The 22063-nt window shown below is 44.2% G+C and overlaps 2 protein-coding genes across 4 annotated transcripts in view; one reads left to right on the forward strand and one right to left on the reverse strand.

The window, feature by feature from the left end:
• Nucleotides 1–79: 79 nt before the first annotated feature.
• The window catches only part of kcnip1b (Kv channel interacting protein 1 b), a 37066-nt gene continuing 15082 nt past the window's right edge, over nt 80–22063 (reverse strand). For 2 of the 3 annotated variants that reach the window (XM_082548572.1, XM_082548573.1), the window contains 8 exons: nt 17893–18017; nt 16679–16748; nt 16526–16596; nt 16326–16433; nt 16132–16236; nt 15612–15674; nt 13143–14867; nt 80–628 (listed from right to left, as the gene is read on the reverse strand). In XM_082548572.1, coding sequence (XP_082404698.1) covers nt 14820–14867; nt 15612–15674; nt 16132–16236; nt 16326–16433; nt 16526–16596; nt 16679–16748; nt 17893–18017 — 590 coding nt within the window. In that variant the 3' untranslated portion in view covers nt 80–628; nt 13143–14819. Of the gene's footprint in view, nt 629–13142; nt 14868–15406; nt 15503–15611; nt 15675–16131; nt 16237–16325; nt 16434–16525; nt 16597–16678; nt 16749–17892; nt 18018–22063 lie in introns of all 3 variants that reach the window. The other variant, XM_082548574.1, reaches the window with a different exon arrangement.
• On the forward strand, nt 4063–5782 carry LOC309715859 (paraneoplastic antigen Ma2 homolog; the record flags this gene model as incomplete). Its single annotated transcript, XM_082549296.1, has 2 exons — nt 4063–4482; nt 4643–5782. The coding sequence occupies 2 exons, from the start codon at nt 4063–4065 to the stop codon at nt 5780–5782; spliced, it is 1560 nt and encodes a 519-aa protein (XP_082405422.1).

Consider the following 22063-nt stretch of genomic DNA (forward strand, 5'->3'; position numbering starts at 1 on the left):
CCCACGATGAAGGTCTAGGGGTGTGTGTGGACTGGTAACAAATGGGTCCAGAACAGAATGAAAGGAGAACAGACAGAGGTGCTTAGTAAATAAAATAGTTTTTATTATAGATAAAATTAACATAAGGAGCCGGCAACGCTGTTTTACCAATAACACTAGAAAAAGAAAAAGGTTGCAACAACAAAGAACACAACAACCAAACAAACTCCACACCACGAGGAGGCACTTCCAGGGGCCCACAAGCTCACCCTGTCACTAGCAGCAGCTAGCTTTACTGCTGCCGAGGCCCACAAGCCCACACTACTCATGTGAAGCAGCTACACTGCAAACTGCTTCCACAACTCCACACTATAGGATCTCTCCCAACACCTTCGACACACAATGTGGGAACACCAGAGAAAAAACACTCTCTCATATCCAGTTCATCCCCAGCTTATATGACCTAGGAGAGGTGATTGCTAACTGGGCCCAGGTGGTAAATGAGGCCAATGAACAGCAGCTGTGTCCTGGGGAGAGAGAAGAGCAAGAGAGAGACAGAGGGGTGGAGCAAGAGAGGAAGAGGCGGAGAGAAAACACCACACCCACACAAGGGCAATTTTAGGAGGCCCAGCTAGGGCCGTAACACCCCCTCCCATAAATACAAACCAGTGGTTTGCCACAGGATGTCCTACACAAATCTTAAATCTATCACCTACCGTGCACCATAATAATGGTTAGGCATACCCTGCCAAATCTGCCAAGACCTTTTTGATGGGTTGAAAACACTGAATTGGGTTGGCTCAAGTCCCTCAACATAGTGTCCCAAGTGACAGCCAGATTTTTTTTTGAGCCATCACATATGGAGAACCCAGCGAATAGCTAGAAGGCCTTTCTGAAACACAAAGACACTTCTTCGCTAGCTCATGGCAACAGGCATGCTGGCTAGCCAGAGGTGCAGGTTGGAATGGTTGTGTCACACACAATCTGTCACACTGTAGGTCATCTGGAAGATGGTCAACAGGTGGCAGCTCAGAATTAGTCGACCTCTGACAGTGACCAAAAGACACCACTGAGCAATTATGCTCCAACTGTCGTCTCGGACTGGCAACTTTGTCCGTTTGTGAACTACGATTGACTCCTTTCAAAGCAGAGCCTTTTTGCTTTGAGTGGGCTTTCAAACAGTTAGCAACCAGGTGGCCAGGTTTGTGGCAGAAGAAACAGAGCTTTGTTTTGGCTCTTGAAATCACGTCTGTATCAGCTTTGCTAGCTGGCACACTCCTAGCTCTCGAGACCAACTGTTTCTGTTTGTAGGCCTCACAATTTGCTATCAAATGGCCAGACCTGAAACAGAAGAAAAACTTTCTTTTCACCTTGGGACGGGACACAGGTACCTCGCTCTTTGGGTACGGCACAGCTGGCACATTGCTAACCTTCACTGAGGCATCGCGTCGGTAATGCTTAATGACACTGGTTTTATGGATGAGGGCAAACTCATCAGCCAGTGTTGCAGCCTGCTGTAATGAGGAAACCCTTTGTCCGCTAAGGTGTACTGCGATGCGCTCGGAGACGCAGTTCTTAAATTCCTCTATCAGCATTAATTCACGCATCGACGCCAGGTCTGTAGCTTTGCTGGTGTGAGTACAAGAAAATAATTAGTGTAATATGTGTTAAATTTGTTTAGATCAGAGGAATAGGGAAGGATTTGTTTGTCTGTGTTTTAGTTTGGCTTAGTTGTAGGCCTGAGAGTGTGTAATTGTTTAGAGAGAAATGAATTTATGGATACTGGGGGTCTGCCTGCCATAAAAGGAGACAGGAAGCTACAGTTGGGGGTTGCTGATGCTTATACCTTTAATAAAACTCTTAAGTGTTATACACTTAGAAGTAGGTTTGCAGGAGATTCTCCACATGATCTGTAAATGTAAGACAGCAAGAGGCCAATGGCCCAGTGGATGCAGAGTGGGGGTCTCAGTGTTTGTAATATGTTAACTCTGTTTTCTATGTTGTGTAGAGGAATTGTGTGTAGCTTGGGTGAGATTACTTTTATGACCCCCAGGAAGTCACGTACACAGAGACACACAGTGCTTTGACTGTTATGACGCACCCACACCTACATGCACAGTCACTCACGTGCACTCACATAGACACACGGGTATGCGCACACACAGGCACTCACATGCTCGTGCAGACACACACAGACAGAGTTTCCAGCACACACTGGGGGGTTTTACGATGGGGTCACTTCTACAAAACTGTTTCACAGACAAAGCAGTGAAGGTCTGCAGAGGGACACCGGCCTTGCACGTCTTCCCTTCTAGAAGATGCATGCTTAGATGAAGATGAATAAAGGTTTTGTGAAATGACTACTGAGTTCCGGTGCCGTCTCTGGATGCCTGAGGGAAAAAAAAAAAAAAAAAAAAAAAAAGAACCGGGGTGAAACTGATTTCTTAACACTGGACACCACCGATCAAAAAGCACACTTTTCTTCCTCGCGAAGTCTCAGTAGGATTGACCTTGTCCCCTTTTTAATCCCCGGAAACGCTGCCTATAAGCTTCTGGGACTAGCTCCTAAGCTAGAAGAATGGCACTTTTTAGCTTGTCATAATTCAGACTGTCCTCAGCGGACAATAAGGAACAAACTTCCTGAGCTTCACCTACCAGCTTACATTGTAACAAAATGCCCCACGAATCCCGTGGCCAGTGCAAGGCTGTGGCTATACGCTCAAATGACTCGAAGTAACTGTCGCGGAACACCGGAACCAGACGACTGCTTTTCCCTACATCTGCCTACCGAATGGAGGCAGTTGGAGGAAGGGAAGCCGGCTGGAGTTCCAACTGTTGCAACTTGACAGCTGTCTCCACCTCCACCTCCTTCAATTCAACCTCCCTGGCCCTTGCAAGCTCTGCCTCTAAACGCCTAAGTTACAACTCCTTTAACTGGAACTCCCTTTCACGATCCTCCTTTTCCAACTTAAGACGAGCCAGGCGTACACAGAGCCTAGTGTAACCCTGGTAAGATTTACAGCAATCAGAAGTACAGGGTTCTTTGAATGCATCGTAGTCCTTGTCTGATAGTTTAATTTCCGGGCTTGCCCTGAAGGCACCATCTGCGGCTCCGTGCACGTGAAGGTGTGGTGTAGAGGAAAAAGGACGGCAAGGAAAAACTCCATGCTGCCGCGGAGCACGGTTTTTTCCAGTTGAAAGAGAGGAAAGAGGTTTAATTAACATTTGTGAGAGAGCTGTCGTTAGCGGTGAACCACAGACGGGTACCTACCTGAAAGGAGTCGGAGTATTTCTTTGAACTTTTTGAACTATTCTGACTGGTTTTTTTTTTTTTTGAGGTACAGTTCCATGGGTGCCAAGTGAGGAGCTGGTATCGTGGGTCTAAGACACTGTTGCTGCTGTGGAGGCCTTCTCTGTGTCAGGACGCCGACACGTTGATGCCTGCCGTACCAGGAGGGCGGTAGGGAAAAAAACAAAAGGAAGCCCACCTGAGAGATACCTTATCATTTTCTTTTGCTACTTTTTCTCCGCCTGAGATTCAGGTCGTTTTCAGTTCTTAACCCAGGACAGTGGGTAACTGAATAAACTGACACCATAAGGAACTGGACACTCACGTGCTATTTTCTTTTCTTTTTCCTTTTCTTTGGGGTGTTGAAATATTGTGTTTCTTGTCTTACATCTATTTTGATTGTTTCAATTATTTTTGTGATGCATTTGAGATGGTTACTGCATTTGAAGGTATCCCTACATTGAGGATGAGCAAAGGGAACTGATCCAAAAGGAAATATATAAAGCAAACTTTGTTTCATAAACCTGTGGTCGTGCGTGTTATGTGGGTTGGAAGTCTCATTGCTCTTACAGAGTTGCTACCGCCAATCTCCTTCCCAAACCTAGATTCGGATATTGTAGACATTGCACTTGGGCGAGCAGTATAGATCATCTCTTTATAGATAGAGGGACACACGTCCAGGTTACATAAAAAGTGGCGAGCCAGCCAGGAGATTGGTTAATAGTAGCTTTCTGATCTTCCACCCCACACTACGCACGTTTGAGATTTTTGACATTTGTTCCACCGAGTCAGGTATGGATATTTGCAACCGTTTTGAGGTTAATGGTCAAAACTCCCTGTATGTAACAGGTATAGGACCAGAATACACAGATGAGGAAATAACTGCTGTGTTCAAAGTTAATGGAGATATTTCTAAATTAGTGAGGATCCCTGACGAATCAGGACAACCAGAGGGTAGAGCCCTGGTCCAGTATGCATCTGACAGGTCTATCTCTAGAATCGACCCCATTACTTTGGGTACCGTACCAAGTCCAAAGGACCCAGCTGTGATGTGGTTTGCGAGGACCATTAGAGATGTTTGTCAGGAAGTGGTGGGGAGGGAGATAGCTTGCAGATACCTGGACGAACTAAAGTCTGTCGCAGGCAGTGGCAGGAAAGGTTTCTTGAATGTGCTTCAGGAGGAACTGCATGGGAACCAGGGCACATCACATGACGTACACAGTAATGCTACACAGCCCTATGCAGCTCAAAATGCTAACACACCTAATAATGATCAAAATGAGCCTGCAGAGCCCACACATGTTTATAGTGCATCTGCTAGTTTACCAACGAGCCCAGTCCACATCAGTGAGGATGTTTTTAACCCCCCCCCAGATCCAGAGAGTGATTGTGGAGCATGTCATCCGAAGTGAGTCCACCACTTCACCATCCCCACAAATAAGGTTGCGCACCTTCTCTGGGCGGATGCCAAGGCCAAACGGTGAGGTGGACTACGAAACATGGCACACCCAAGTTGATCTTCTCCTTAACGATCCTTCCTTGAATGATGCTCACAAGGTGAGAAGGATTCTTGAGAGCTTGCTGAGTCCAGCAGCTGATGTTGTGAAGCCTCTTGGCATCTCTTCACCACCAAGTGTCTACATCACTCAACTTGACTCTGCTTTTGGTGTTGTGGAGGATGGAGAGGAGTTGTTTGCGGCATTTCTCGGCTCTAACCAAGATAGTGGAGAGAAGCCATCAACATACTTGAACAGGCTCCATAGCCTCCTCACAAGAGCAATTTCTAGAGGGGGAGCCTCAGCTGGAAATTCCAATGATCATTTGCTCAGACAGTTTTGTAGGGGCTGTTGGGATCAGAGCATCATCATCGGCTTACAGTTAGAGTGCAAAAAGGGAAATCCACCAACATTTCCTGAATTCCTCCTCATGCTGAGGACTGAGGAAGACCGCCGTTCCACAAAGCTAGATAGGATGAAAAAGCATTTAGGTGCTTCGAAAGCTAACATGTATGCCCACCATGTTTTTGATATGCCCTCTTATGACTGTGAGCCTGTCCCACTGCCTAACTCAAAGCCGAATGAGACATCAAAGCTTGAAAAGAAAGTAAATGAGCTAACTAAACAGTTGGAAAAGCTAAACAAAAAGCCACCGAGCCTCACTCATGATAGTAATCCTCCCCTAGTGGTAAAAGCAAAGCGAGATGAAACCTCTGATATTGAGAACAAGATAGCTGAACTGACAAAGCAAGTTGAAAAACTAGCACAAAATCAGAGAGAGAGTACTGAAAAGACCGACTGCTTTGCAATCAGTAGTAGTAACATGAAGAGGGGCCTTAAGGTGCCTGGAATGCCGAGGCCGTGGTTTTGTTTTAAGTGTGGGGAAGACAACCACATTGCTGCTCATTGCTCGAATGAACCCAACCCCGCACTGGTTCGCAAGAAAAATGCAGAACTCCGGGAGAGGCAGGATAAGTTTTTAGCTCAGCAGGCTGCTTCCCCATTCACTTTAAACTAGTAGCAGCTCCTGTAGTGGGACGTCCAGGAGCTGCAGTTGATGATAACCCCTGTCCCAACAGATCAGTTGATGGTGCTGGAACACAGAAGAAAGTCATAACCCACACAATGACTGAAACCTACCGTTGCACAGAGCGATCTATACCTGCAGGGCTTGTAGGTCCTCGTTGTGCGGCTTCTGTCTTTCTTGAGGGTGTGCAGTGTGAGTCCATAATGGACACCGGCTCACAAGTTACAACAGTGTCCGAGTGTTTCCATAAGAACCATCTGTCTCACTTACCTATACATCCAATTCATGCCCTTCTTGAAATCGAAGTAGCAGGTGGACAGCAGGTCCCCTATCTTGGTTACATAGAAGCGCGTGTCACTTTCCCGCTGTCTGTTCCTGGCAGGAAAGAGGAGCTAGTCGTGTTAGCACTTGTGGTGCCAGAGTGTCAGTTCAACAGCAGGACCCCCCTGTTGATTGGTACCAATGTGTTATTACGACTTTATGAACAAGTACTTGAACAGGATGGTCCAGAGGTTGTTTGCAAACTCTTCTCTAGAGATTTTGCAGTGATCTTCCAGCATATTGCCCAGATCCATGACCTCAACAACCATGCTCATCCTGTCAGGTTACATGGTGGAAACCCCATCACCATCCCTGCAAAACAAAAGTGCTGCATCACAGGTGATGTCAGGTTGAAAAGGAACAGTCAGACCACATTTGTGCTTGAACCCAATGAACATCACAGGTTGCCAGGTGGCGTGTTCCTTGAAGCTGCTCTGATGGACATTCCATTTAAGTCTAGCTGCAAGGTCCCGGTCGTCCTGCGCAATCTTAGTGACCATGATGTTACGCTGCAGCCAAAATGCATCATTGCTCAAATATGTGCAGCTCAGCAGGTCACATCACTTGGACCAGTGAAAGGTGACTCTCATCACAATAAGCCTGACAGTGACAACCTCGAGTTCAATCTTGATGATTCACCAATATCTGAACAATGGAAAGATCGTATCATCACCAAGCTTAGATCTATTCCAGAAGTCTTTGCTGTGGATGACCTGTCATATGGTCACACCACTGCAGTGAAACATCACATCAGGCTACATGACGAGACTCCTTTTAAGGAGAGGCCAAGGCCTATTCATCCCAGTGACAGGGAGGCAGTCAAGGAGCATCTTAAAGAACTGCTTGATGCAGGAATCATTAAAGAGTCACAGAGCCCTTTTGCATCCCCAGTGGTCTTGGTCCGGAAAAAGAATGGTTCTATCAGGTTATGCATCGACTACAGGAAGCTAAATGCTCGAACCATCAGAGATGCATACGCTCTTCCGAACATTGAGGAGACCTTTGCTGCCCTTAGCGGTGCTAAATGGTTCTCCGTCATGGACCTTAAATCTGGTTATTACCAGGTTGAGATGGCCGAAGAAGACAAGCCTAAAACCGCTTTCACGTGTCCCCTCGGCTTCTTTGAATTCAATCGCATGCCTCAGGGTGTCACGAACGCACCAAGCACTTTTCAGCGCCTTATGGAAAGGTGTGTCGGTGACTTGCATCTCAATGAGGTATTGGTGTTTCTGGACGACTTGATTGTCTTTTCAGACACATTGGAAGAACATGAAGCACGACTCATGAAGGTGCTGAACCGTCTTAAAGATTTCGGTCTAAAGCTTTCTCCGGAGAAATGTCACTTCTTTAAGACGTCAGTAAAGTATCTTGGTCATGTCGTGGATGCACGAGGAGTTCATACTGACCCTGACAAGATATCCGCCTTGAGAGACTGGCCTCGTCCTTCAAATAGGAAAGAGCTTAAATGTTTCTTAGGCTTCGCTGGGTATTATCGGCGGTTTGTCGAAGGATATTCCCAGATAGCCAAACCTCTTAATAGCCTGACAGCAGGCTACTATCCACCAAAGAAAAGGGGCAAAGTGTACAAGAGGGAACGCTTCACGACTCTTGTGAGCCCTAATGCACCGCTCGGTGAGGAGTGGACTTCGGAGTGTGAGAGTGCATTCAGAACCCTGATCAAGAAACTGACGTCTGCGCCCATCCTTGCTTTTGCGAATCCACAACTACCATATGTTGTACATACTGACGCTTGTCGCGATGGATTGGGGGCAGCGCTCTATCAAGAGCAGGAGGGGAAGCTCAGAGTTGTCGCGTATGCCAGTCGAGGTCTTTCCAAGAGCGAGAGAAACTACCCTACGCACAAACTCGAATTCTTGGCCTTAAAGTGGGCCGTTTGTGAAAAGTTCAGTGATTTCCTTTATGGGTCAAGTTTCACTGTGCTTACCGACAACAACCCCCTCACATACGTCTTGACATCTGCGAAGTTAGATGCTGCTGGTCATCGCTGGTTAGCCGCTCTTTCTACTTACCAGTTTACCATCAAGTACAGAGCAGGGCAGGCCAACCGCGATGCAGATGGGTTATCCCGGCGGCCTCAAGGTCCGCCTCTTGAGGATGAAGCTTTCACTAAAGAAAGAGAGAGAATAGAGGACATGAAAAAACGGTTCATGGAAGCAGGAGATGACATGGATCATGAGGTGTTCTCTGCATTATGTCAACGTCATCTTGTGATGGTTAAAGATGAACGTCACCCTCATTCAGAGCAGCCTGTCATTGCGGAGTCTCTTGTTGTCGACCCTTCTGTAGTGCCTGATGTTTTCGATGAGGACACTTTACCATCCATGGCTAACTCTGACTGGTGTAATGCTCAAAATAATGATCCGTCTCTCTCACGTGTCATCACCTTTGTGAGGAGAGCTGTAAAACCCAGTTTCAGAGAGACAAACCTTGAACATCCCGATGTCAAACTTCTTTTTAGGGAGTGGAAAAAACTTGAACTCAGGGATGGTGTCCTGTACAGGAAGTGGTCTGAGCGAGGCGAACTGGTGTATCAGTTGGTCTTACCCGAACAGTTCAGAGAGAGGGCACTGCAAGGAGTGCATGATGATGTTGGCCATCTCGGTTCTGAGCGTGCACTTCAGCTTGCTCGTGCCAGGTTCTACTGGCCGAGAATGGCCAGAGACATCGAGGAGAAGTGCAAAAAGTGCGAACGCTGTTTCAGGCGGAAGGCTGTGCCTCAGAGGGCTGCGCCTTTGGAAAACATTTCTGCTACTTATCCACTTGAACTTCTTTGTATGGATTATCTATCCCTTGAGCCGGATGATAGAGACACGAGAAACATTTTAGTCATCACCGACCACTTTACAAAATTTGCTGTGGCGGTGCCGACTAGGGATCAGAAAGCCAGAACTGTTGCGAAGGCTTTATGGGAGAACTTTATTGTTCACTACGGGTTCCCCAGTCGTCTGCTCAGCGACCAGGGCAGGGACTTTGAGTCTAAGACGATCAGAGAACTCTGCACACTGATTGGAGCAGACAAAGTTCGTACCACCCCGTACCATCCCCGGGGAAACCCAGTGGAACGATTTAACCGGACCCTCCTTGGTATGCTAGGGACCCTGGAAGAAAGAGACAAATATCATTGGAGAGATTTTGTCAAACCTCTGGTCCACGCATACAATTGCACGAGAAACAGTACAACAGGCTATTCGCCTTACGAACTAATGTTTGGTAGGCAGCCCAGACTGCCGATTGATCTTGTCCTGGGAATCCAACCTGATATGGCAAGTCACAAGACCCACTCAGAGTATGTCAAGGGCCTTCGTCAACGCCTACAGGAGAGCTACTCATTAGCTGCTAAAAATGCCAAGAAGATGGGAGAGAAGAACAAGGCTAGGTTTGACAGGGAGGTCAGGGCAGCTGAACTCTTAGAAGGGGATAGGGTCTTAGTGAGAAATGTGAATATCAGGGGGAAACACAAACTGGCAGATTGGTGGGAACAGAAAATCCATGTTGTTGTCAGACGGATTAGCGACAGTCCTGTTTATGTAGTCAAACCTGAGACAGGGGAGGGGCCACACCATACGTTGCATAGAGACCTTCTTTTGCCGTGCGGGTTCCTACCTGTAACTGAGATCAGAGAGCAAAGTTCTTCCACTGACGCATCGAGAAAAATGAGACTGAGGGGCAAAACAACAAAAGGCGTGCAAGGGGACACTGATTGTCAGGAGGACGAGTCGTACAGTGATGAAGATGAACTGTATCCTAATACATGGATGCCAGAAATCATCACGAAGGGTCCTTTCCTGCAGAGGGAAGGAGGCTTCAATGAGCCTCAGCCAGTTTCCAGGGTATTAAACCCAGACACCCCTTCTTTTGTGCCCCAAAGTTCCGCACACTTACCTGAAAGACCTACTCATGAGCTTCAACCAGGAACTCCTTATGTTAGCTCTGAGAATAGTGGTTCAGTTACACATCCTACTTCACACTGTAGGACTCCGGACCATATTGTCATTGATATTCCTGAACCTGATGTGACACAAATCTCACCTGATGAAGAGAACACAGATCTCATCACCACAGACCCTGTAGTTGCAGACACTGACAATGTAGTATCTGAGAGTCAAGAGTCCGAGAACGCAAGTGTCCGGCGTTCTACTAGGGAGAGACGTCCGCCTCGGAAACTCACCTACGATGAGCTGGGGGAGCCTTTAACCTTGGCCATTAGTTCATTCTTTCAGGCTTTAGGGGCTGCTATTTCACATGTGTCTGTACCGGTAGGGGCAGGTATGCATGCTGGGACTCATGCAGTCTAGAGGGGGAGAATGTAACCCTGGTAAGATTTACAGCAATCAGAAGTACAGGGTTCTTTGAATGCATCGTAGTCCTTGTCTGATAGTTTAATTTCTGGGCTTGCCCTGAAGGCACCATCTGCGGCTCCGTGCACGTGAAGGTGTGGTGTAGAGGAAAAAGGACGGGTACCTACCTGAAAGGAGTCGGAGTATTTCTTTGAACTTTTTGAACTATTCTGACTGTTTTTTTTTTTTTTTGAGGTACAGTTCCATGGGTGCCAAGTGAGGAGCTGGTATCGTGGGTCTAAGACACTGTTGCTGCTGTGGAGGCCTTCTCTGTGTCAGGACGCCGACACGTTGATGCCTGCCGTACCAGGAAGGCGGTAGGGAAAAAAACAAAAGGAAGCCCACCTGAGAGATACCTTATCATTTTCTTTTGCTACTTTTTCTCCGCCTGAGATTCAGGTCGTTTTCAGTTCTTAACCCAGGACAGTGGGTAACTGAATAAACTGACACCATAAGGAACTGGACACTCACGTGCTATTTTCTTTTCTTTTTCCTTTTCTTTGGGGTGTTGAAATATTGTGTTTCTTGTCTTACATCTATTTTGATTGTTTCAATTATTTTTGTGATGCATTTGAGATGGTTACTGCATTTGAAGGTATCCCTACATTGAGGATGAGCAAAGGGAACTGATCCAAAAGGAAATATATAAAGCAAACTTTGTTTCATAAACCTGTGGTCGTGCGTGTTATGTGGGTTGGAAGTCTCATTGCTCTTACAGAGTTGCTACCGCCAATCTCCTTCCCAAACCTAGATTCGGATATTGTAGACATTGCACTTGGGCGAGCAGTATAGATCATCTCTTTATAGATAGAGGGACACACGTCCAGGTTACACTAGCATCCTGCTTAGAGCCTACTGATGATTCAATGGAGAGAGGTTCGAAGTGAGGCAGTGTCATCTACTTGTCCTCAGGCAACCCCTGAGCAACAGGCGTAAACACTGATGGAGCTACAGCTTGAGCTGGCACCTGCGGAACAGGCTGAGATGCTACACCATGCTCAGGTGGACTGGCAGACACCGGCAAGGCCACCATCCCTTTCTCCACCAATCCAGACATAAGAGCAGCTTTCAGCTCAGCCTTACGCAGAGCTATGGAGACACAAATGCCATAAATTGCTGCCACCTCATGCAAATCCCTCTTCCTACAGGCGTCCAGCTGGACAAGCGAAGGGTTTGCCTTAAACATGGCAACATCAAAGGTAGCCATTCAAAACTACCTGAGGCTAACAATAACAACAAAGAAGCACCACCTCCAACACACAAATCAAAAACAGGTGGGAAATATGTGTGACCACAGGTTAACCAATAAATAAAAATACCACCGACCCTGGCAGCACGGTGGCACGGTGGTTAGCACTGTTGCCGCACAGCAAGAAGGTCCTGAGTTCAATTCCAACATCAGGCCAGGGTCTTTCTGTGTGGAGTTTGCATGTTCTCCCCGTGTTTGCGTGGGTTCCCTCCGGGTACTCCGGCTTCCTCCCACCGTCCAAAGACATGCAGCTTGTGGGGATAGGTTAATTGGATAATACAAATTGTCACTAAGTGTGAATGTGAGTGTGAATGGTTGTCTGTTCCTGTGTGTTGGCCCTGCGACAGACTGGCGACCTGTCCAGGGTGTACCCCGCCTTTCGCCCTATGACAGCTGGGATAGGCTCCAGCGCCCCCCGCGACCCTGAAAAGGATAAGCGGAAGCGAATGGATGGATGGACCATCGACCCTCTCCCCAGACCTACCTACTAAAATCTTAGCCTAGTTAGCTTCTGGAGCTTCTGAACTTTAAAGGTTAAGCATCAAGTGCACAAAGCACCGACAAGCCTACCCCCGACAGGGAACTAATCCCCACTTGGGATTACTCCGAAAATAAAAAAGGCAAAATAAAAAAATGAGTGCCTGAAGGAGGAGCTTACGCTCAGCTAGACACCCCCCTGTGCTAACTGGAGAGAGTATAGCAGATACAACACAACTACACAAGCCACCGGCAAACAACACACTACAACCTAACCGCTGTTCCTTCCAGTCATATCCCGGACGAGCCCCCACATTGTTACGTCCCCACGATGAAGGTCTAGGGGTGTGTGTGGACTGGTAACAAATGGGTCCAGAACAGAATGAAAGGAGAACAGACAGAGGTGCTTAGTAAATAAAATAGTTTTTATTATAGATAAAATTAACATAAGGAGCCGGCAATGCTGTTTTACCAATAACACTAGAAAAAGAAAAAGGTTGCAACAACAAAGAACACAACAACCAAACAAACTCCACACCACGAGGAGGCACTTCCAGGGGCCCACTAGCTCACCCTGTCACTAGCAGCAGCTAGCTTTACTGCTGCCGAGGCCCACAAGCCCACACTACTCATGTGAAGCAGCTACACTGCAAACTGCTTCCACAACTCCACACTATAGGATCTCTCCCAACACCTTCGACACACAATGTGGGAACACCAGAGAAAAAACACTCTCTCATACCCAGTTCATCCCCAGCTTATATGACCTAGGAGAGGTGATTGCTAACTGGGCCCAGGTGGTAAATGAGGCCAATGAACAGCAGCTGTGTCCTGGGGAGAGAGAAGAGCAAGAGAGAGACAGAGGGGTGGAGCAAGAGAGGAAGAGGCGGAGAGAAAACACACACAAGGGCAGTTTCAGGAGGCCCAGCTAGGGCCGTAACAATACTCATTAAATTTTTCAGTGACTCCTTAGAGCCTGCCCTGTGTTTTTGTGCTCTTCACTCATCTGTTTAGGTTTCTGCTCTAATAATTATTACATTTTTTAATAGCATACAAAAATATAGGCACACCAGTATAAAGTAGCACACCACTCAAATTTAAGAATGGACACATTTATTCATATGGCTTAGAATGAACCTGTTGGTGAGATTTAATAATCTAATTCCAAAATAAGATCTCCAAGACCTGAGGCTGCGATGTCACACGGTCGCACGGTGCAGAAAAAAGAGCCTCTCTAATGACTGCGAAAAAGAACAGCAATTAATATTTTAGTGCCTAAACTACGATAGTCTTGTGAGTTTTCTATTATGGTGGCGCATTTAAATACACCACGAGTCACAGGAAACCTTCAGTGGGCTACTGCTATAGAAAAAAACCCTATTTTCGGTGTACCATGTACGTCAGTGTGACATCACTGTCCTCGTTTAAATGGAGGACACAGTGCCAAATGTTCATTATTACAAATGGAGCTGTCCTCAGTGTCATATCACATTCCAAAGCTGACATTCAGCGGTTTTCCCTGCAAGATTATCAGAAGCTTTCTCAGTTCTTTGCTGGAATGGACCAGCAGCAAAATCTTGCTTTTTCTGACACAGTGATGTCTTTTGGACAAAACTTCTTCTGTGGCATCGCTGTCTCCATTTGAGAGTAACATCCCGATTACTTGTCATCTGTGCAAATGAACATCTAATAAGCCTCTTCGTCAACATCTTTGATTTGCGGGCATTTCATAATTCTGTTTAAAATTTATTCCTGTTCGTTTTTCAATCTTTTTAAAAAAAACATTTTTGACAATACACCAATTTGACCACAAGCCGAAAAGCAGCAGATGAAAACATGAAAAAAAGAATGAATTGGTTTCTTTTTCACTAAAAAAAGAAAAGAAAAGATAAGCACACACACACCATGTAAGACCCAGGAAATGTGCTGCTTTAAAATTATTTGACTTGTACTGTAAGTTTTGGACAGACGAGCATAACACAGACTCAGCACACAAGCGACATCCAGGCCAGCACAAATTTACAAGGGTCACCGCATCAGTGAAACCAACGTACAACATTTGCGGTATCTCATATCTGTCAACCGCAAGATGGATGGGACACAAGTATAGATTTACTTATGGTCAAATCTGTCAAAAAAATTGGAAATAAAACAAGCATGCAATCATACTTTGGCAAAAAAACAATAAAAAAAAAAAAGCAAAAAAATAAACAAACCCCAACTGCTTCTTGGCAAAAAAGAAAATAAAACGATCAGCTTCTTGAGCACATTGCCCTTCGCTGGTCAGGAGCAGCCTCATAATGGATGAGCAGCTTTATCTTTAACAGGCCAATCTTCATGTCTTCATGACAGAACAGAGACGAATGTGTTAAAATCCATGTCTGTCACATCAGTCACTTTGTGTTGTGTGTCGAAACTCGTCAGGAGCACTAAAGAGCATCCCAGTCCAGTCCCTTCATACAAGTCATTGTGGGGGATTCAGCCTATATCCTGACCACAGCTGGATAAAACAGGAGGAGGAGGAGGAGAGACTGGATGTACTGCACATATGCATCCACACACACGCACTCACATTCAGCCCTCTCATTTTTCCATGTGGTTGTCTCCACCCTCTCCGCTTGTTCTACATCACGTTTTCAAACAGCTGCATGGATCTCATCATAGTTTCATCCTGTTGAGAAATAAGACAAATGGTGTATGGAATTATTTTGAATACCTGTGTCTGTGAAATGAAATCATCTGATGGATTGTGGTTTTTCTTATGCTTGACTTTTGACATAAAAAAATTTAAGTAATGGTGAAATTATGTAGGCCTATTTACACTATTAACACTGCATGTATTCAGGCTAATATACACCACTGAGTCCTTCTCTAAAAAAGGGCCAGATTTAACAATGTCTGTGAATCTGGATTAAAAAAAAGTGTTTAAAGTTTTTATAACATGTATAGTGCCATCTTGCACCAGTACATAACATGATGTCAGTGCGTTAGTTGGTTGCTGCTGATCGCTAATATAATTTAATGTAAGTCTAACTACTAAAAGAACCAATAACTCAATAGAAAACAAAGAAACAAAATCTAAAAAGCAATCTAAAAGAGTCACTTTAGTTTTATGTTTAAATAACAGAGGATATACTGTTCACATTCACTCTTTCAAACAGTAAGTGGCTTTTAATTGTTAGCTAGCTGCAATGAAATGGGAAAATCCACCTGTTAGCCGTAATGTTAGCGTTCGTAGACCACTTTATGAATGAGGACTGTGTGGAGGAGAGGCTGTTTGAGTCAGGTGTAGTGGTGGTTTCACGACTAGAATAACAAGCTTAAGTAAGAAACTAGTTGCTTTTTTATGCATATTATATTTTAATTCTTTAAAATATAATTCATTTGACAAAAACACATGAAGAAGAATACTGACCTCTTGGCAGGCTACAATGAACTCCTCCAAAGTCACCACGCCATCTTTGTTCTTATCCATTTTCTGTAGAGAAAAAGTTATTTTTATTTTGTTGATTCTGTTCTGGTGGCATTGCCTTGCATCCTAACCCTAATGAAACAATCTAATAATGACTACAAAGCTGCTATAAACCAACAAAGGTTTCTTGGGAAGTTACGGGGTTATGACAAGAGACATTAAAAGTCTGCTTTCCTTTCATAATGTGTAAACACTAGGGTTTATAAACCTTACGAGACTGAAAAATGTAGTTAAGTTGAAAGTGTGAAAAAAACTCCATAAAGGGAATTGATCCAATTTAAACAAATAGTATGGCTTGTTGTCTGTAATTTTGTAGTAATCTGTAAATCTGTAAATTTTATTGTCAATTCTTACTGTCATTTAATGGTCGGGCATTGCACAGCAATAAGCATTTCACCAAACATCATACTGTGTATGGTTGTGTGTGTGACAAATAAAATTTGAATTTGAATTTGAAATGAACCTGAAAAAAGGCATCCACATGCTGCTGTGGAACGTCTCCCTTCAGTGCAGGGTAGGTGTACTTGCCCATCATGTCATATATGGCCCTCACAATCTCAGTCATTTCCTGCAAGAACAGGAGATTCATGTCATGCTTAGACAAAGATTTGAGATAACAAATAATATCCAGTTAAAACTGTAACAACACAGTCTCACCTCTCTGTTTATGTATCCATCTCTGTTGATGTCATACAGGTGAAACGTCCACTCCAGCTTTTCCCTTAGTGTTCCCCTCAGCAGAATAGATAGTCCCATTACAAAATCCTGTCCAAAATAGATCAGGGAAGTGGGAAAGCATAAATTAAAAAAAGAGCAGAAAATTAAAGAAATAACTAACATTTTGTCCATTTTTGTACCTTAAACTTTATGGAACCATTGTTTGCAGTGTCAAAAGCGTTGAACAGATAATGCGCATACATGCTTGCATCTGTAACACACATGGAAGAAAAGTGTAAAAAAAAGAAAAGCTTCATAGTGCAATAAAAAAGATTAAAAACTGTGTACTTTACCTCCATGAGGAAAGAACTGTGCATAAATGTGTTTAAAAGTCTCCTCATTCACAACTCCACTTGGACATTCCTGTGGAAGAAATGAGACTCTACAGTTATTCTACTCAATGAAAATTTGGTTGTCTGATGATGTGATGCACACATATACTATATTGCCAAAAGTATTCACTTGTCTGCCTTCACATGCATATGTACATAACTGACATCTCATTTTTAATCCATGGCATTTAATATTATGTAGCAATAGCAACTTAAACTCTTCTGGAAGGGTTTTCAACAAGACTTAGGAGTGTGTTTATGGGAAGGTTTGACCATTCTTTCCAGAAGTGCAATTGTGAGGTCAGACACTGATGTTGGATGAGGAGGCCTGGCTTGAATTCTTTGCTCTAATTCATCCCAAAGGTGTTCTGGCAGGTTGAGATTAGGCTGAGATACAGACCAGTCAAGTTCTTCTACAACAAACTTGCTCAGTCTTGTCTTTATGGACTTTGCTTTGCGCACTGGTGCGCAGTCATGTTGAAACAGAAAAGGTCATCCCCAAACTGTTCCCACAACACTGAGTTTCTTTCACTGAAACAAAAAGGATGAGCCCCACTCCTGAAACCCCCTCCCCCGCAAACTTTACACCTGGCACAATGCAGTCAGACAAGTACTGCTCTCCTGGCAACCGCCAAACCCAGTATTATCCATTGGATTGGAGAAGCACGATTTCTCAGTCCAAAGAACATGAAGCGCTTTGTGTGCTTTACTTGAGCAAAGGCCACATGAAGCACATGTGCAGTTGATTCCACAGAAAATTAGCGACCTCTGCTCAATATGCACCTCAGTCTTGCTGACCCCACTCTCTAATTTTATGCGGCTTACCACTTAATGAGTTGCTGTCATTCCCAATCTCTTCCATTTTGTCATAGTACCACTAGCAGTTAACTGTGAAATATTTAGTAGTGAGGAAATTTCACAACTGGACATTTTGCACAGTACCAGAGCTCCTGAGAGCAACTCATTCTTTCACAAATATTTTTAGAAGCCGTCTGCATGCCTATGTGCTTGATGCTATACACCTGTGGCCATGGAAGTGATTGAAACACTTCAATGCCTCAGTGATTTAGAGAGGTGTAACAATACTTAGAATGGAATAGAACAGAGTTTTGGCAATATAGTGCATTTTAGTATGACTGCATTTTTTAAAATAACAATATCTGGTGTGTGCTTACATTTTTAAAACCACGATAGAGGATCTGCAGTTCCTGCTTGGTGAAGTTTGTTTGGGCTTCGAGTTGCTCAAGTCCTTCTGGTCTGTGGCACACCATCGTCATCTCAAGCTCATCATCTGTTTTATCTACAGGGAAGGGTAAGAGAGAGGCAGTTTAAAAAAAGAAGATGTATGTGAGCCTCAACATTTACACGCTGTCTGTTTAACAGTATGTCCCACTCAGGATTTAGAAATATGATGGCTTTTAAATACAGGAAAGAGATGACTCAGCGAAGCTTGAAAATGTTAAGTCTGCAACGAATGTTGTGGGATCAAAGAGAATAAAAAAGTGCTTCTCGGAGTGAAGCAGAAGAAAAATAAGGGAGGATGAGGGAAAAAGAGAACAAAGGAAGGATTTGTGGAGAACTTCATCTACTTGACAAATTAGGTTTCCCCTTAGGAGCTGAAGCATTTTATTAATGGCAACATGGTGCTCAGTGCCCAGTCCTGTGGAGATGGATGGTGGTTAATGATCTGAAGAGATGCTGCTGTGGGCAAGTGTTTGTCACTGTGACTATCTCATGCTACAGGGCAGCGGCTTTACAAACATGGACAAATATCCAGAAGAAAACTCCCAGTGGCTGTTGTGGGCCCCGGTGAAGAAAAATCTGAAGTCCGACGCTTTGTGTGAGGTATAGAGATGGCCTATTTACAAAGGGTGGTCTGTGGCTTGAAATGCATTGTTGAGACTGCAGGTATTATTAGATGATATGTCCTTGAATGAATTGTTTTGACACAAAAGTGTGGACAAAGCACACTATCAATTCCCAGAATTTCTCAATCACCTATGTTATTAACTTGAAAAACACACACGTGAGAACAAATAAGCTTCCTAATGGATTCAGACTCAGTTCAGATGATTAGACACGAAGAAAAGGAGATTAACATGACTACATTGTTCTTCTTCTTTTTTTTGGATGGTAGTGATGACTCATTCATTTCAGCCCATTCATGAGTGGTGTCAGGATTAATCCTCAACAATGAAACTGTATCAAGTAGCATACATCATTATGCCAGAGGCCATTGTGATTTAAATTTTAAACAGGAAACAGGAGAAGAGGCACAGCTATAGAACTGCCTGCAGCCACATTCTCGGTCGTAACAGGTGCAATCTTCATTTAAGTCTCACCTACACCAGGGGGGAAAGCAATTACCGGCTCTTCATTGACTTTTGAGTGGGAGAGACGATCCTTGTCAATTCTGTCTGCTAGTGAAAAATAGAAAACTTACTTAAACGTTCTGTGTGAAATGGACTGCAGACTGATTACAGAACCCAGAATAGGTTTTTATGAATTTCTAAACTGAAAAACTGTGACTTTAAGGAGAAATAAACTTCTAGGAAAATCCCGTGACTAGGAAATGTAGTGAAACTGTGGGATCCTAACAGTCATATACGGAATATGTCAAATAAGTCGATAATGCCAAAATTCCAGCTTATGTCCATACCATAAGCTAAGCAGGGTCAGGCCTGGTTAGTAGTTGGATATGCAATGTGTTAGTTAGTGCTGTTGCCTCATAGGAAAAAGGTTCTGGTTCAAATCCACCATTTAGCCAGGGCCTTTCTGTGTGCTGATTGCATTTTATCCCTTTGTTTGTCTGGGTTCTCTCTGGCTTCTCCCACAATCCAAAGACATCCAGTTAGTGGGGTCAGGTTAATTGGTGCTTCTAAATTTCCCATAGGTGTTAGTGAGAATATTGTCTTTCTGTCTGTGTTAGTTCGGTGACAGACTGAGAACCTGACCATGGTGCACCCTGCCTTTTGCCCTTGGATGGCTAGGATAGGCTCCAAGCTCCCTCACAACCCTGAATTAAATAAATGAAAAGATGGATGGATGTCAGTTTTAGTCCACTACATTTCTGCAAAATGAGGTAACAAACTTTCAGAACGCTGTAACATTACTATGCATGTAAGTGCTTTAGCTAACAACAGTGGCTTGCTACTGTTGTTAGCTAAAAGTTTTTATTTAGTTTTTATCTTTTTTATTCTCTAGTGTCAGAAAGGAGAATTATTCATGGTATGTTCATTGGTAGAGGAAGATTGAAAAGCTGTTGGCCAATCAGTGTGCACTTTCACAGTGAGATCCCACCCTTGCTTGTCACTTCCAGTTTCAAACAACATGATGGTGAGACCAAAAATGCTCATCTCAAGGCTTAAAAATGGATGTCTCCGAAGGTACACCCATCTGCTACGCTGTTTAGTATTTCTAATAGATAGCTAACATTAATTTTATAATAGCTATGTAGATACAAGGTGCTAAAAAAGTCCTAGATTAAGAAGCTAAATCTAACATTTTAGTCAGCTAGTTGCACTTGTATGGGCAAGCCAGAGGGCGATGGCACGATATGGCAGCCTGGCTTCTGTCAGTCTTCCCCAGGGCAGCTGTGGCTACAACTGTAGCTGCCTCCACCAGTGTATGAATGTGAGAGTGAATGAATAGTGGTATTGTAAAGCGCTTTGGGTGCCTTGAAAAGCGCTATATAAATCCAATCCATTATTATTATTATTATTGTATAAGCATGCCAGCTTTCTTTTTATTATTGTGATGCTAACTTTATTCTCCTGTATTTTCTCCTTTGTTTCATTTAGTAAAAACATGCACTAAAGGTTTAAATACTGCTTACATCTGGACAGGATGGTTGACACAGCTATAAAAACCGTTAGGGAGTAGTCATTTCAATGAGATTTTCCACATGCTTGGGAAACTATAGCAATAAAATGTTCACTAGAGACACACATGTTGCCTCTTACCCCAATCTGCCACTTTTACATGGCCTATTTGTCAGTGGTGAGATAGCATGGTGTCCATTACCATGCAAACATATAATGCGTTACTTTCTCTCAATCTCCCTTCCATCTTCCCCTGAGCTCCAGTTCCAACCCACTGACTCATGTTGTCATGGAGATAGATAGCCATAATAAATGTGAGCAGTGGTGGTTTCTGATGACTCTGCGGTGGTTGGATGCATCAGCAGGGATGATGAGACAGAGTACCGGGCTGTGGTCGACTCCTTTGTCACGTGGTGTGAGCAGAATCATCTGCAGCTCAACGTGGCAAAGACCAAGGAACTGATCGTGGACTTCAGGAAGACCAGGAAACACTTGACCCCTGTTTCAATCCAGGGGGTCAGTGTTGACATTGTGGAGGACTATAAATACCTTGGAGTACACATTGACAATAAACTGGACTGGGCTAAAAACACCACAGCACTTTACAGGAAGGGCCAGAGTCGTCTCTATTTTTTGAGGCGACTGAGGTCCTTCAACATCTGCCAGAAAATGCTGAGGATTTTCTATGAGTCTGTGGTGGCCAGTGCGATCCTCTATGCTGTTGCATGCTGGGGGAGCAGGCTGAGGGTCGCAGATGCCAACAGACTTAATAAACTGATCCGTAAGGCCAGCAATGTTGTGGGGATGGAGCTGGACTCCCTCAAGGTGGTGTCGGAGAGGCGGATGCTGTCCAAGATAAAGACAATGTTGGATAACACCTCCCACCCACTCCATGACATGTTGGTCAGTCACAGGAGCTCGTTCAGTGAGAGACTGAGATTACCGAAAAGCACCACTGAACGACACAGGAAATCATTCCTGCCTGTGGCCATCTCCCTGTACAACGCATCCACTTAACACACTGTTTGCTGCTACAACTACACATGTTTCTTTTCCAAATATTTATTTATAAGTGACTTATGTATGTATGTATGTATATATATATGTATATATTGTACTATTCTTAGTTAGCGTATTGTCTGTCTTGTCTTAATGTTGGTTTAAAATGGAGCACTGTAACAAAAAATAATTTCCCCCAGGGATCAATAAAGTATTCTGATTCTGATTCTGATTCTGATATACTGGATCAACCATTTTTTAAAGGTGTCAAACACAATTTGTACATATATTTTCCCTGTGACTAAAAGTCTCTCGGTTACATGAAAACAGAAAGACAAAGGTGCTGTTAAGACTCCACCTATGTGGACTAATCTTTCCTGTGGGCTGATTTCTCTTTCCTGTTAATGTGACAGTGTGATTAGAAACAGATGAAATGGAATGAGGGTGATGAAAAGGCAGAGGTGTTGATTAGAGAAAGCTGAGACAGGACTGGGAGGAGAGGAAGGAAGAGGTGGCAGAGCGTGAA

This window comes from Aulonocara stuartgranti, assembly GCF_965226115.1.
Source record: "Aulonocara stuartgranti genome assembly, chromosome: 10".
NCBI lineage: Eukaryota > Metazoa > Chordata > Actinopteri > Cichliformes > Cichlidae > Aulonocara > Aulonocara stuartgranti.